This window comes from Melopsittacus undulatus, chromosome Z (assembly GCF_012275295.1).
Source record: "Melopsittacus undulatus isolate bMelUnd1 chromosome Z, bMelUnd1.mat.Z, whole genome shotgun sequence".
Classification (NCBI taxonomy): domain Eukaryota; kingdom Metazoa; phylum Chordata; class Aves; order Psittaciformes; family Psittaculidae; genus Melopsittacus; species Melopsittacus undulatus.
In genome coordinates, this window is record NC_047557.1 from 11193638 (window position 1) to 11209632 (window position 15995).

A 15995-nucleotide genomic window follows, 5' to 3' on the forward strand; every position below is an offset into this window, starting at 1 on the left:
TCTAACACAGTGCTGCCGGGGTGTCCCCAACACAGTGTCACTGGGGTACCCCAGTGCAATACCCTGCGGTGTCTCTAACACAGTGCTGCCGGGGTGTCCCCAACACAGTGTCACTGGGGTACCCCAGTGCAATACCCTGCGGTGTCTCTAACACAGTGCCGCCAGGGTGTCCCCAACACAGTGTCACTGGGGTACCCCAGTACAATACCCTGCGGTGTCTCTAACACAGTGTCACTGGGGTACCCCAGTGCAATACCCTGCGGTGTCTCTAACACAGTGCCGCTGGGGTGTCCCTAATACAGAACCACTGAGCTACCCCTGGAGCAGTGCCCCCGGGTGCCGGTGCCCGGGGCTGCGCCCCCCCCGCCCCGCTCGGTGCTGCGGCCGGTGCAAGCCTGTCCCTAAAAGGTGCTGGCGGGCGGCGGGGGAGGCGCCGGGGCGGCCCCGGCGCGGCCCCTCCCCAGCTCTTAGTCCGCTCTTCGGGCCGGGGGCCGCAGTGCCGGTGCTGCCGCCGTCCCCGGTGCTCCCCCCGGTGCTGCTCCCTCGGCCGCCCCGCGCCCCGCCGCCGCCCCGCCGCCACCATGGAGGCCATCAAGAAGAAGATGCAGATGCTGAAACTGGACAAGGAGAACGCCATCGACCGCGCCGAGCAGGCGGAGGCAGACAAGAAGCAGGCGGAGGATCGCTGCAAGCAGGTGGGTGTCCCACCGACCCCTCCGGCGCTGCCCGGCGGCCGCAGCCGAAAGAGACTCGAGCCTCGGGGACCCTGTCCTGCTGAGCGTTCAGCCCTAGGGACCTCGGTCCGCTGGGTGTCCAGCCCTTCGGACACTGCCCTGACGGGTGTCCAGCCCTGGGGACCCTGTCCCATTTGGTGTCCAGCCTGAGGACACTATCCTGCTGGTGTCCAGCCCTTTGGACACTGCCTCACTGGGTGTCCAGCCTGAGGACCCTGTCCCTCTGGGTGTCCAGTAGTGGGGAGACTGTCCTGCTGGGTGTCCAAGCACTGGGGACCCCTTCCTTCCAGGTTTCCAGCCTGGGGACCATATCCTGCTGGATATCCAGCTTGGAGACCCTTCACAATAGGGGTGTCCAGCCCAGAGGGCACTCTTCCAGAGGTTGGTTCAGCCTGAGGACCCTCCACCCTCGGGGTTTCCAACCCTGGGGACCTCCAGATGCTGTATGTCCCACCTGGGGACCCTGTTCTAGGGGTGCCCAGTCCTGGAGACCTCCTCACTCAGAGTATCCAGCCTGGGGACCTCAGTCCTAGGGGTGTCCTGCCCTGAGGACCTCGCCCTGCTGGGTGGATCCCAGCTCTAGGGATGGCAGCCCTTGAGACTTTCAAGCCACTGGGTTCCCATCCGCAAGGACCTTCACCCTGCTGGGTGCCAGTCCCCAGGCACCAGTGCTCCACACTGCGGCTCCTGACGGTTCACTTTGGTCCCTCCACACATGTGCAGTGTCCAGCTCCCTACCCCTCTGCCAGGGAGATCCTTTGGGATATCATGGTCCACTCCAGCCATATAGAGATAGGGACCTCCTTGCTGCCCTCCTCCCTGACCTGTGTCCTCAAGTCAGGACCCCTCAAGTGCCCTACACCGAGGTGAGGGGTGGGGGGCACCACTCCCTAAACTGCACTGGTCTCAGGGGTGCTGGGAGCTCGGATGGGGATCAAGGACCCCCTCGAGGACGTGTGGACCCCAGTTGATAGAGGGGCAGTGTGGTGCTCCTGCTGTGTCCCCAGGAGGAGGATGGCTGTTCCTCCCTGGGCTGGTGGGCATCACCACAGCCCCTGACCCCCAGCTCTGTCCCTTCCCCAGCTGGAGGAGGAGCAGCAGGGCCTGCAGAAGAAGCTGAAGGGCACCGAGGATGAGGTGGAGAAGTACTCGGAGGCTGTCAAGGAGGCCCAGGAGAAGCTGGAGCAGGCGGAGAAGAAAGCTACAGATGTATGTATGCGCACCGGCAACTCTGCTGTGCACGGGCACCGAACCTCGGGGCGGGGGGGGGGGGTAAAGGAAGAGGGGGGCCTTATATGGAAAGTGTCCATGGGGAAGATTGTCAGGATCCCATTCCTGTGATGCTGACACCGAACCAGGCTGAGATGCAGGGACTGATGGATCCTGCTTGGGCTGCGAGGCCAGGCCAGCTGCAGTGGGCAATGCTGGGGTCCCTGGTCCTGCCTAGCTCCCCAGAGCTAATGACGATGAGTGTCCTGAGCTGTGCCACTGATCCCCAAGCACTCAGCTCCACAATGCTTGTAGGGAAAACTCTGTGGCACTTGCTAAACTGTGGCAGGGAGTGAAAAAGGGCAGAGAAGTGGAAAATGCTTTTGCCCATGGTCTGCTGCTGAGGGCTGGCTGCAAGGAAGGATGCTCGGGGAGTGTGGGGGGGACTCAGTCATTTTGGGGTCCAATGTGCCACCTTGTACCCTAGGAAGGGCAAGGCCAGGAAGAGTTTTATTTAGTGCTATGACTGATATTTCTCCTGGGAAATGGATCCCACTAGGGAGATGTTAGGAAGGTGTTGAAATTGGCTTGTGCCCGGCCAAGATGAAGGGTGGAACAGCTGTGCGCAGCTCAGGAACGGGGTATAACGACCTGAGGTGCCACACAGGGTATTTGACACCCTATAAATATATCCTCCTTTTGATACCCAGTCCTTCTTTGATGAAAACCAACCCTAGAAACAGGAGGAGAAGCTGAAGGGGAGCCGGCTGGAGGACGGCCAGCAGGGCACAGCCAGGCTTTTTAGGATTGAGAACAAAAAATCCAATCCCAGCTGGTTTAATGGAGCTAAATGGGGGAGATGCGTCAAATCTCTGAGGTGGATGCCAAGGACAGGGGTGAACAGACAAGGACGAGCATTGGCAACACAAGTCTCTGTGGGGGGGGCAAGCCTCTGGGAGCATTGGTGGAGTTCCCCAGCCTTGTTTTGCTGGCCCTATGGACCTGCTCCAGTTTAGTTAGATACTAAACTAAGTAGTTAAAACACTGAATACCCTCTGGAGGGCCTGTTTATCCTTGCATGGTGCAGGCATGTCAAGCTGGGCAGGGTGGCTGCTGTGTGTAGGGAGGTTTAACACTGGTCCAACTGGATCTGTGCTGGTGTAGGACAGGACAAATGCTGTGTTGGGGTCTGGCTGAGCATGGATGTGACGTTCCCAGTGTGGTGCTCAGAGGAAAGGGCACTGGGCAGATGTCAGCCATGGGGTGCAGAGGGTTTGCTGCTGGCAGTGCTGTGCAGTGCCATCCTGGACATGCAGGGTGGTTGCCTCTGTCCACAGCAGCTCCACAAGTCTGAAGGCTTCAGCATGGAGAATCCCATCCCAACAGATACAGGGGGTGGATGTGGGACCCCGGCCCCTCTGGGGAAAGGCTGGATGGGGACATGCAGTGAAGGGCAGGCTGGGACCCCATCCCCGCACAGCCACCCCGGGCATGGACCGGAGCACATGCTGCCCCATCTGCAGGGTTCTGGGAGCCCACAGCTCCCTGTGCCAGGGACATGAATGTGCTGACAGTGCTAAGGGCTGGTGTCACCTCCTGGGGCAAGGCACAGCCAGCTCCAGGCTATGGTGGAGGAAGCGCAGGGTGGACCCCAAGCCCACCTCCCTGAGGACTCCCATGCTCTCCCTGGCTGCCAGGACAGCATATGCCTGCAGGCACAGGCAAGCCCCATCCCATGGTCAGATTAGGGCCCATCACAGTGATCCAGGCAGGCTCTTGCTCCCGACAAAAAGTCAAAAGCTCATAGAATCCCAGAACTGTTTGTGTTGGAAGGGACCTTCACAGCTCATCCAGTTCCAACCTGCTGCGGGCAAGGACACCTTCCACAAGAACAAACTGCTCAGAGCTCCATCCAGACCAGGTTTGGACACTGCCAAATGCCTAAAAAGAATCCATCTCTCCCTGCTCCGCACTGCCCTGGCACTGGTTGGCAGTGCATGTAGCCCTGGGGACCCCTCCCGACCCCTCTGCGCACCCAGAGAGGGGTCAGATGGTGGCACACACCCGGCAGAGCCTGTCCCCTGGTCGGCAGCCCCATGGTGCTGGCAGCCCCATGGCCTCAGCACCTCTTGTGCCCAGGAGGGGCAGCCCGTGGTGCCCCCGGCAGGACACAGTGCAGTGCCAGGGCAGCTCCTTCCAGCCCCCTGCATCCCCATCCCATGGCCCGTCCCCTCCTGCCCAGCAGGGCCCAGGGAAGCTCCAGTGCCTGTTCCCAGGACATGATCCCGAAAAGCTTCACCCAAGTTCCCGCCCCGGTTGCTCTCCCAGGCTGAGACTTTGCTCTTATTTGGCGATTCCCCGAGCGGGTGGGAGGGAACGGGGCTCTGCTGGGAAGTGACTGCATCCCTGGGTGGGGCCAGCGCAGGAGGCACCCAGCCTGGCTGCCTTGGGAATAGGGGAGCAGCCCCCCAACCTGCCTCCCAACCTGCTTGCAGCCAGCGCACCCCTGCCCCACTGCTGCCAAGGATCCCCATTCTTCACCCCTCTGCTGGTTTGGCAGCACTCTTGGCACCCAGGCATCGGACTGGGAGCAGGGCAGGATAGGCTGGGATGGAGGCCAAGGCTAAGGCCATGTACTCCTATGGGACCCACAGCACCGCCTCTTGGCAGGGTGATGTGGGGCTGCAGGGTGGTGTGGCCAGGTTCCCCCCTGGACCCTTGGCCCTGGAGCCAAGGGAGGCCGGAGGGATCAGACTGGGAACTGGTGTCTGTAGAGGCAAGTACGAAGTGCAGCTGTGGCTGCCCGGGAGCTGTCAGAGCTCCTTAAGGAAGGATTGAGTGTTACCAGCACCGGCTTCTCCTGATGGATCAAGGCATGTGCTCTGGCCAGGATGCAGAGCCAAGAGCTGGGGGACATGCCTCCCCCATAGGGCAGAGCCCCCAGGGCAGCTGGAAGGTGCAGGGAGCTCCATGGGCCTCATTGGTTTCTGTGGGGCTCACCTAGGCCCTCACTTGGAGGAGCACCAGAATGATCACTGGGGGACGTGGCTGTGCCCCACGTCTCTGGGCCAGGTACCATGGGAGGATGGCCAGGAGCCAGCTCTGCCCCATTTACCCCTATTACCTATTATGGCCTCTACGAGGAAGAAGTCTGTGACGTCCCTCAGCTCTGCAGCAGGAAGTGTGGGGGCAACACTTGGGAGAACCCATGGATACATTGTCCTGTACCAGTGGGGCTCACAGGAGCCAGGCTCTGGCATTCCCAGGTTCTCTGGGCTTCCTTCTTTCCCAGAGGAATAGACTTCCTGGGTTTCTCTGCATCGATCTGAGAGATTTCAGTGGGACTGCACACCCCTGCCTGGGGTCACCATGCTCCATGCCCAGGGAGGGGACTATGTCCCCTTTCATGGAAGAAAGAAGGCTGTGTCCCACACCAGGGGTGGCACTGTGTGCCCTGCCTGGGGGGACCATGTGCCGTATCAATGGAGACGGTGCATCTGCCAGGGAGTGGGGCACCATGCCCCGCTCGGGATGTGGGACATCGTGCCCTGCCCGGAGCCCACCCAGCATCATGCCTTGTGTGGGTACGGACCTGCCTGGGGGTGACCATGCGTCCTGCCCATGTGAGCACCCTAAGTCCTATCTACACCTGCTCTGTGGCCGTGCATCCCTCCCGATGTGGCTCCGTACCGCTGCCCGCAGGGGTCTGCCCAGGCCAGCCGGTGGCAGCAGCAGCAGGAGGAGGAGGAGGAGGAGCAGGAAGGGATGGAGGCAGGGCGGGCGGCGGGAGCGGCCGCTGCCTGAGCGCTTCCTGCCCGAGCCGGGCGGATCCCACAAAGGGCTCGTCGGCGCGGCCTCCCCGCCGGCAGCCCCGCCATGGCCGGTATCAGCTCCATCGACGCCGTCAAGAAGAAGATCCAGAGCCTGCAGCAGGTGGCGGATGAGGCGGAGGAGCGAGCCGAGCACCTGCAGCGGGAGGCCGATGCCGAGCGGCAGGCCCGGGAGCGGGTAAGGGCCGGCGGGGCTGCTCCCACCGGGGATGCCGCAGCGGGCCCGGCGCACGCGTCCATCCCCGCGGGCACGGACACCCCTTAACCCGTCCGGGTACCAGGGGGTGCCCCCGCAGCGGAGCGCAGGGAGGTGCCTGAGGAGCCGGTGGTGGCTGCACGGGGGCAGGGGGGTTGGACAGCGCCGCGCTGCTCCTGAGCGGCTTCCTCCGTGGGGCTTGAGAGGGATGCTCGGGGTTTCCCTGGGCTTCCCTGACTGGCAGGGCTCGGGGAGCGGTCGGCTCTGCTGTGGCTCTGCCGTGGCTCTGCTGTGGCTCTGCCGTGGCTCTGCTGTGGCTCTGCCGTGGCTCTGCTGTGGCTCTGCTGTGGCTCTGCCGTGGCTCTGCCGTGGCTCTGCCGTGGCTCTGCTGTGGCTCTGCTGTGGCTCTGCCGTGGCTCTGCTGTGGCTGTGGTTGGGGTCGGGCAGATCCTGGGAAACGCTCCCCTCCCGCGGCGTGCACAGCTGCACATCCCACACCCAGGCTCCTGTCGGGCTTCCAGGTTCTGTGGTCTGGGTGGTAGCGATCTCTGAACCCGCAGCTCTCTCTTGCGTGTCCCTGCATAGGGAAAAGCCACCTCTTCCCATTCCCACAGGAGGCCAGTATTTCCACTGTGGCTATGGGACAGTGTTTCCAAGCTGCAGCTTGTTCCTGTTTTTGTTTTGTTTGTTTTGTTTGTTTGTTTTGTTGTTGGGCTGGGTTTTTTCTTTCTTTTCCTTTCTTTTCTTTTCCCTGTGCCCACTCTTCCAACATTCTCATCATATCAGGAGCAGCAGAGCTGGGTGCGGTACCCTGGTTGTTGTCACTCGCTGTGTGTGGAGGAAATGGCCCTTTCCTGCAGCCACAGATCGGGTTCCCCAGTCACCGGGAGCTGTCAGTGCTCATGTTCCCAAGTGTCCATCCGGGCTGCTCTGACCCACTTTGGAGGTGATTCCCTGGGAAAAACGCTCCCAGTGAGGTGATGCAGATGCTGCAGGCAGAGCATCACCCTGCTCAGGCCAGCCCCAGCTCCCTGTTCAGCTGGTTGGGATAGGAACAAGCTGATGGTGAGCCAGGATAAATGGTGTTCATGGGGTGGAGGTGGCTGTTGTGCCATCCTCATCCCACTCCAAGACGTGCTGCCTGTGCCTGTCCCTACCCTGCTGACTCACCACAGGGGACCATGGGTGTTCTATGGGGCCGTACAGAGCAACAGCCTCTTGCTTCTCTCACGGTCCTGTGCTTGGCCAGTGTTCCCTGGGGCATTCCCAGTGCTGGAGCATGAGGCCGCAGGGAGCCAGGCCCTGCAGCCAACCAGGACTGCTCCAGCCCGTGAATAAGCAGGAGACATTATGCCCTGTGCTGGCACAGGTCTGGCCGTGCCTTGGCACATAGGGCTGCTCCCGCGCTGAGGTCTCATCACCACCCATCCCTTTACACCCATGGGGTTCGCTTCCCGCAGCCCCCCCGTGGGGAGCAGGGCCGGGAGCTGCTGAGGCAGCTTTTCCCATTGGTGGCAATGGAGCAGGAGGCTTTACCAAATGGAAAGAGCACGAGGCCAGCATCAAGGGGCTGGCGGGGGGCCAGGGCCACTGCTCCCGGCTGGCCACAGCTCCCAGCCCTGCGCACAGGGAGCCTGGGAAAGCAGGGGGCCCTGGTCCATTGGGTCCCAGCAGTCACAGCTTGGCTGGGCATCAGCCTGCAGCGGGTGACTCCCTGCATTGCCCTTAGTGCCTTTCCATACATGAACTGGGGGGGCTGTGCTTGGCTTCAGGCTGCCCCGTGTCGAAGGGCTGGGGGTTCCCGCAGGGGACGCTCCCGGCTCGCTCCGCTGTCTCCGTAAACAGGAAATCCACAAGCAGCTCCCATCTCCTTTTCGGGAGCGGAGCCGCACGGGGCATTCCTCCCCCTTTACTCACTGCTCTGCAAACCCCAAATACCATCCCCATTACGGCATGGCTGCTATAGGCCATCCTACCCTATCCGATGCTCCTTGTCCCTCTCCAGGGCGGGAGCAGGAGGTGTGAGGACACAGTGGAGGGGCTGCACGTGCCGGGATGGGGTTGCGTGGCTGGCAGGAACCAGTGTCAAAAAGGGCTCTAGGGTTAGAGAAAACCCTGTTTTCCTTATGGAAAAGCCAGGGGATGGATGTGTGGTTGGGCATCCCATTCTGGTGAGCACTGGCTTGTTACCCAGTGTCAGGGGTGTTATGGTTAGCAAATGTGGATGTAAACACTGAAAATGCTTCTTGAAATGTGCATATATGTATTTTATGTATATAGATGTGTGTGTATGTATATATTTTCATACACACATGTATGAGACAACGGGTTGACCAAGGGGTTTCTGCTCCCCAGGCCGAGGCTGAAGTGGCTTCTCTGAACCGCCGTATCCAGCTGGTGGAGGAGGAGCTGGACCGAGCCCAGGAGCGCCTGGCCACCGCCCTGCAGAAGCTGGAGGAGGCTGAGAAGGCAGCCGATGAGAGCGAGAGGTGTGATCAGAAGGGACAGTCGGGGTGGCAGCGAATCATCACTGGTCACAGGCAGCCCCTTGGGTTCACTGTGGGCTCCTGAAGTGGGGTCTGAGCTGGTTCTGTTGCAGATCCCAAAGGGATAGGGCAAAGCCGCAGTGCAATGGAGTTCCCCAGATATGGGCATTCTTTAAAAGGCTTTGAAATGTCAAGGCACCCACAAAATCCCAAACAATTTGATTAAATATCAGGTTGTAACCAAAGCCAGGGGGTGCTTGGAGCTTGTTTTCTGGCCCAGAGCAGCCTCCTATGCTCAAGCGCTGAAGAGCAGCCCAGGAGGGCCCAGGAGCTCAGAGAGTGAACCAGCCTCATTCATAAAACCAGTGCTGTAAAGTGTGTTGCCCCATCCTCATGGCAGGTTTCCCAGGCAGGAGCCATGTGGGCAAGGGCACCCAGGTTGAATGGGAGTGCCCGGACATGCCACGGCATTCCTGACAGTTACATGAGCTCTTCCCTCTGTTGGCAAAGACCAGTTTGAGCAACAGAATCCGAGTGAGGGCAGAGGGGTCTGCAGGAATCCCTGCCTTGAGGGTCTGTGGGGACCACTGCTTGGGAGCATCACCCATGAATGAGAAAAGGCTCTTTGCCACAGGATGTTTTCCAGCATTACCTAAAGGCTGTGGCTGGCTCATCCTAGGCTGCACATATTTCCCCCACAAATGATGGGTTTAGGACCTGCCTGGTTGAGAGGCACCATAGCCACATCCCCTCACTCTGAAACATGGCCCTGGGGGCAGCTCCACTGCTGTTACTGTGTACAAGAGCATCCTTGGGGTACCACTGGTGTGACCCTACTGTGTGGTAGGGTTATCCCATGTGTGATGTCTCATGTCTCTGGAGCTGGAGGATGGTGGAGTTAGAATGCATTGGGCAGGCAGGAGGAGCAGCAGTAATGCACAGCAATAACATCTGTCTTGGGCTTTCCACAGAGGCATGAAGGTCATCGAAAACAGGGCCATGAAAGATGAGGAGAAGATGGAGCTCCAGGAAATGCAGCTGAAGGAGGCAAAACACATAGCTGAGGAGGCTGACCGCAAATACGAGGAGGTGCGTGTTCCCTTCCCCAGTCCTGACCCCTGGTGCACCTCCTTGCTGTGTCCCCAGCAAATATGGAACCAATGCATGCCTCTTGCTCCATTGACAGGTCGCCCGCAAGCTGGTGGTCCTTGAGGGAGAGCTGGAGCGTTCAGAGGAGAGGGCAGAGGTGGCAGAGAGGTGAGCGGGGCTCCAGGTGGGCAATGCAAGGGGGTCCCACACAGCCCCAGATCCCTGGCAGCTATAGAGGTGTCTGCACTGGGATGGGGATGTCCCTCTCTGGAGCGGCAGGGGTGGTTCCTGGGCTCGCAGGCTGGGGGCAGAGGGATGCTGACCTGGCGGCAGCACAGCCTTGACCCTGTTCTCTGCTGGGTGCCCCTCTTCCACCCCAGCCGCGTGAGACAGTTGGAAGAAGAGCTGCGGACCATGGACCAGACTCTCAAATCCCTCATTGCCTCAGAGGAAGAGGTACTGGTGCAGGGGCGCAGGGCAGTGTGCAGCAGGACCCCTATCTCTGTCTGTCCCTCAAACCATGCGAGCCACCTCTGTCCTCTCTGCACCGCTGCCTCCACCACTGACCTCCCCTCGCCTTCCTCTCCAATGGGCACAGGCTGGGCACGCTCCTCCATCCCTCCATCCCTGCTCTCCTTGGTGGGGCCAGCGGTGATGCTCAGGGTGTCTGTGCAAGGAGGCACAAGGAACGGATGAAGGGATGTGCCCCAGCAGCTCTGCTCCTCCTCCGCCTGTGCTGAGTATTCTCCTCTCTCAACTTGTTTTCTCTCTTTTCTTTCCCTCCTTCCCTGCACCTGCTCTTTCTGCTCCCTTCTCTCCTGCCTCCCCATCCCTCTCCCCCTCCTGGCGGCCCCTGCTTGGGATGTAGTAAATGTGGTGACCTAGAGGAGGAGCTGAAAATTGTCACCAACAACTTGAAGTCCCTGGAGGCCCAGGCTGACAAGGTAGGACCTGGTGGGGGCTGCTGGGCAGGGCAGAGTGTGTGGGGTCTGGGGGTGATGGGGTCTCCTGCTTGGGGTGAAGGATGGGCAGGGACATCCCCATGGGGCTCACGGGTGCTTCTCTCTGTCTCTGCAGTATTCCTCCAAGGAGGACAAGTATGAGGAGGAAATCAAGTATCTAGGGGAAAAGCTGAAGGAGGTAAGGTCTTACAGCTGAACCCAGGACAAGGGCTGGCACCGTACTGGTGCAGGCATGAGCATGCCATCCTGTGTGGGTTGCATGCAGGTGCCTGGGTCAGGGATGCTTCCCCATCATCCTGCTCTGATCTAGTGTGGGGTCCATGGGGCCCTTGACCCTTGCCTTTCCCAGGGGAAGGCTCATGGGGGAGGGTACCAGAGGTGCAGACGGGGCATATTTAGGGTATGGTGCAGCCTGTACCATCCCCATGGTACCACATAGATCATCCTCTCCCCACTATGCTCTGCAGGCTGAGACTCGTGCCGAGTTTGCAGAGAGGTCTGTGGCGAAGCTGGAGAAAACCATTGATGATCTAGAAGGTAAAATGTCCCCACCAGCTCCGAGTCCCTCTTTTTTGGGGCGCACTGGTCAGGATATGCCCCCGGTGGGGCTGGGGTGAGGGGATGGGCAGGGGTCCCATGAGGGATGAGGTTGGATGCCATGGTGGGAGCACAGAGCTTCTGGGGTCTGGGCTCTGTCTTTGGTGGGGAATAGAGCTGCATCCACTCCACCTATGCCTGCATGCTCCTTGGCCCCCCATTCACAGCCACTCTTTCTCTCTCCACCACCTGCCCCCCACTCTGCTCCACCATCTGCCCCCCGCCTGCCCCCCACCTGCAGACGAAGTGTATGCGCAGAAGATGAAGTACAAAGCCATCAGCGAGGAGCTGGACAATGCACTTAATGACATGACCTCCCTCTGAGCCCACACTGGGCACCAGCACTGCAGCCCCCTGCCCACCTTCCCCTTCCCCAGCTCAGCCACTTGCCTGCCTGGCCGTCCCACTGCTCTCCCTGCCTGCTCTGTCCTCCTCTGTCCTCCCTAGCCCATGCCTGTCCATTGGCTCGTTTGGGTCAGTGTGTTCCTGCAATACCCCTTAGTGGAGAGACAGATTTATTCACTGAAAGGGTGCGCAGGCATTGGAACAATCTGCCCAGCAAAGTGGTGGAATCACCATCCCTGCAAGTGATCAAAACTGGTGTGGATGAGACCCTCAGTGATAACTGTTTAGTCCTGGTAGTCCTGCGGCAATGGTTGGACTTGAAGATCTTAAAGGCCTTTTCCAACCTAGCTGATTCTGTGACAAGATGTAGGTGCTTTGGGGTGCTTGGCAGGGCAGGGGAGCAGCCCTTGAGCAGAGGCACTGGGGACCCTGCAATTCTGGTTCTCATGCCCCCCACATCTCCCCCAGCAAAGCTCCCTGGTGCTGCTCACTGGGCCCAGGGTGAGGAGGACCTGCAGAGGGAAAGCAGCACCTCCACTGCCAAAGCTCAGTCCCTGGGGATAGAGGGTTGGGTCTGGCTATACAGGCAGCCTTGTCCCATGCAGGCAGGCAGCACAAACCCCTGCTCCTCCCTGTCTGTCCTTTGCACATCGCTCTTTAGTTTGCATCTCATGACTTTTCTTTTATGTTCTATCCCTCTGGGTTACTGAGTTGGTCTTAATAAAGTGTTTTCTTTCCTTGGATTCTCCTTTGATTTCTTCATTCCGCTCTGTCCCTCATCTGCCTGTCTCACGGGTGCTAGCAGCGGGGTGGTGGGAGGTGGTCGCACCCATGGCATCCCCACCACCCCACAGCTCTCATATGCAGCTTTCCTCATCTCGTGCCACCTTCTCCATGACATTTTAGACCTGAAATAGCAGGGTTGGCCCTGGTTCTGTCCATTCACTGTCCCCACTCCCAGACATTGCCTCCAAGCAGCAATGTCAGCTCTGGCATCTCTCCTGCATCACCTTCCTCAGCAATCCCTAAATGGGTCCGTGGTTCTCCTCCTTCCTCACCATCCTGCCCTAGAACCCAGTTCCCAAACTGATGGAGCTACAGCCCTGTCCTGGGTCTGGCTGCCTGTTCCTGCCCGTCCAGCTCATCCCTGCTGTGGGATTTCCAGCAAGGGCTTTGTGGAATGCTGTCTCTTTTCACTAACTCTCCTTTCTCTTTCTCTTTCCTCTGCTGCGCCGATGTCTCTGTTCTCTCTATAGAGCGTTCCCAGCGGGAGGCCGAGAAAAACCGCGTTCTCACTAACGAGCTGCGGGTCATCCTCACTGAGCTTAACAACTGAGCTGCACAGAGCTCCCTGTCCCAGCACCCCTGCCCCATTTTGGCCAGGCTGCATTGGGGTTGGGAGCCCCTACCCACTTCCTAGGGCTAGGCACTGTGTACAGTCTTGTCTTACACCCTGGGGGTAACTGCCCTGCTTGGGGAGGGGGGGACAGGGAACCCTTCTGGAGCTGATTGTTTTTTCCTGGGAGAGCAATGAGGGTTTTTGTGATGTCTTGGGATGCCCACGTGGTGATGGCTGTGCCCCAGCATCAGCCTGGCCCTGCTGAGGAGGGGTTTGTATCACTGCCTTCCTCCCCTTGTCCCTCGAGTCAGCAGCCAGCCTCTTCCTCCTCACTCTGGTCACCCTAAACTGTGCAGGGAGGGTGCCTTCACAGCAGGGTCCCTGCAGGGTGCTGGGATAGGAGCTGGAGCCCACAGTGCCTGGTGCCCCAAACCTGGGGTAGGGGATATGGGAAGAGCCCAGCAGGGAGTGCTGGGAGATGGGGCTGGGTGAGCAGAGCTTTTGTCCCATCCACATCTCTAGAGGGAAGGAGGATGCCATTTGGAAGAGAACACCAATCCTTGTCTGCCTTGTTATCTCTGCTCCTTCTCTCTCTGCTGTCCTTCTGCCTGCCCAGGCTGCTGTCTCACTCCTTCACGGACCACTCCTGGTCATGCAGCAGGCACTGGCTCTCCTCTTTTGCTGGCCAAGGGTTTGTGCACATGCTCACAGCCTGCCTCGTGGTGATGCCCTGGGGCAGGATGTGCTGGTGAGTGGCCAAGGAATGGTCCCCACCAACAGCACCTGCGCTGCAAAGGGCCCAGCCATGGGTGAGAGGGCACCATGGGAGGATGGGGATGCTGGAGAGTGGGGACCACCTTCAGTGACCAGCCTGGCTGGCCTGGCCACTCTGGCAGGTCCTGGAGCTCATCCCTGCCGATGATGGGGCTGTTCATGTGGGCTCTGCTCCACAGGGACACCCCGCTCGGCTGGAGGCTGTCACTGTACTGACATGTCCATCTGTGTGCGTGTGTCTGTGCCTGGTGTGGTGTGCGTGGGTCTGTCTGCCCCTGGGTACGCTTGGGTTCGTGTCTGTGTGTGTGGCTGGGTGTCCCTTGTATTCACAGAGAGTCTGGCCAGTGCCAAAGAGGAGAACGTGGGCATCCACCAGGTCCTGGACCAGACCTTGTTGGAGCTGAACAACCTCTAATTTGCCTTGGGGATCCCTCCTGTCCTTCTTCCCTACCCCACACGTGCACCTCACTGGCATGCTCAGGATGTCATCAGCTGTACTGCGTCTTGGCCAAATCCTCACATCCATTGAGAAGGGAAGCCCTGAAGGCTTACACCGTGGCTAGGGGGATCTTGTCTGTGCACAGCCTGACTGGCTCTGTCCTGTCTTTATGTCCAAATAAAAGCAGTTTGACAAGAGGAATGGGTACGTTTAGTCCTTGTGGTCAGGCAGAAGCAGTGGGAGACAAGGTGGGAGTCTCCCTGCCCAGTTTATGCAAGGATGCTCTGCAGGCACTTTGGTCCAGGGAGGGTACAACTGGCATAAAGGTGTCCTCTGCAGCTATGGAGGGCTGGGAGTGATGACACACCAGGTCTGGGCTGCATTCGCTTGTCTCCATCACTTCCTTGGGATGCACATGGAACCTCCATGTGTAAAGCTCAGTCAAATTCACCATCCATTTCAAACACACAGTGACGGGCATACATCACTGGCATGTCCCCTTCTACAGCCAGCATGTTACCTGCCTGGCACTTGGGAAAGCCACACGGTCTTTGACCTCTCCATGGAGTCTGCTTCATGGTTCATGTTCATCCTCAGACACCACCTAAGGACACACACAAGCGTGTGACCATGCATGCACACATTAGCTATGAGGGTTAGCTGCTTACCCTGCCTATTACTTGCATTTTCTATTGCAAATGCCTGCCTGAGGGGCAGCTGTACAAACCAGCAAATATTGATGCAATCGCTTCCCAAAGCATTCAGGAAGTTTCCTCCTGGCTTGCTGTATTTTCCTTAACACAATGAGAAAAGCATCAGGATGTGTCTCATCGCTGTCACTAAACCAGGCTGGATTTCCTGGGGATGCCCAAAGTCAGGATCTAGTCCTGCCCTCTGCTTCAGGCCCCTTCATGCTGCGTGCTGAGCCCCGTTGTCCCATGCTACCAGGCGGATATCCCTCTAAAAGCACAACCCCATGCTGCCAGGAAACATAATTCATGCTGACCCCTTGCTGAGCTGGGCCATCACCCCAGTGAGTGGCTGGCAGGGATAGCTTTTGTTGTCTGCTTTCCTTTATTGCTGCACCGCTCGGCTCAGGAAAGGAGGGTGCTGAGATTGCATCTCTTTCCTGCCCAGGTGCTGCTGGCCTCCTGCTCTCCCCCTGGACCAGCACCTCTGGTTTCTGGCTCCGAGAACTGCCTCTACAGGGAAAATGGCTCCTGTTGCATGGAATGCTCATTTTCTGGTTGTCATCACAGGGTGTGAGACTTACTGTGAGCCAGGGAAGGAGGGGTGGACAGTGCAGGGCAGGAGCTCCTCCTTGGGTCTGCCTTAGTTTTCCATAGCACATCAGCTGAGCCATTGCACTTCTTGGTTAAAGCAGCTTCCAGGCAGGCCCTTGTGTGGCTGTGAAAGGAACACGAGTGTAAACCACTGGAGCCTGCACTCCGCACGGCAAACAAGGCTCCTATCAGGGTGCGCCTCAGAGCACAGCCTCTGGGCACCCTTTGCCTTCCTGCTGGGACAAAGAGCCCTTTCATGCCCGGTGGTTTTCCCTATTAGCCGCTGCTGCCTCCTGGTTTGGTCCAGAACATTCATCTTCACCATTTACACCCTGCTCCAAGGGCCTGTTTTGTTTCCACTGGACTTGGTTTGGCAGCGAGACCCCGGCTGCTGCTCCCCCGTGATGCCCTGTGCCAAAGGCATGAGACCATCTCTCACGGTTCAGCAAAGCTTTGCATTTAATCCATGCTCCCACCCATCTCCTTCCTGCATCAGCCTTGCACAGAGATGTAGGGCAGGGAAAGCTCTGTGAGGCTGCTGCCAGGGGAGCTTGACCTGCGGGTGCCTCTCCCCACATGCGTCACTCAGACCCACACTGAGGACTGCAGTGCCCTTCTCCTCCTCCCTCGTTCCCTCTCTCCTCCTGCACTTCTCCTGTTGAATTTCAACCTTTGGATTTGTTTACCTTGGCCTGACACATCGAAGATCTCC

The 15995-nt window shown here is 59.1% G+C and overlaps 1 protein-coding gene across 7 annotated transcripts; it reads left to right on the forward strand.

Annotated features, from left to right (window-relative positions):
- The first annotated feature begins 507 nt into the window (after window positions 1-507).
- TPM2 (tropomyosin 2) lies at window positions 508-14197 on the forward strand. 7 transcript variants are annotated; one of them, XM_031051498.2, is made up of 9 exons: window positions 508-695; window positions 1818-1943; window positions 8325-8458; window positions 9427-9544; window positions 9642-9712; window positions 9925-10000; window positions 10622-10684; window positions 10974-11043; window positions 13894-14197. In XM_031051498.2, exons 1-9 carry the CDS (start codon window positions 582-584, stop codon window positions 13974-13976), a joined length of 855 nt encoding a protein of 284 aa, XP_030907358.2. In that variant the 5' UTR covers window positions 508-581; the 3' UTR covers window positions 13977-14197. The 7 variants fall into 7 exon arrangements, with proteins under 7 accessions (XP_030907358.2, XP_005152074.2, XP_030907359.2 ...); XM_005152017.2 differs by lacking the exon at window positions 9925-10000 and adding an exon at window positions 10413-10488; XM_031051499.2 differs by lacking the exon at window positions 13894-14197 and adding an exon at window positions 11345-12191.
- Window positions 14198-15995: the final 1798 nt, after the last annotated feature.

Excerpts from the sequence above, each read along its gene's own strand:
- TPM2 (XM_031051498.2), top strand. The coding sequence starts at position 582 with ATGGAGGCCATCAAGAAGAAGATGCAGATGCTGAAACTGGACAAGGAG. Across the intron at positions 8,459-9,426 it reads GCAGCCGATGAGAGCGAGAG|AGGCATGAAGGTCATCGAAA; the intron begins GTGTGATCAGAA and ends GGCTTTCCACAG. Across the intron at positions 9,545-9,641 it reads CTGACCGCAAATACGAGGAG|GTCGCCCGCAAGCTGGTGGT; the intron begins GTGCGTGTTCCC and ends CTCCATTGACAG.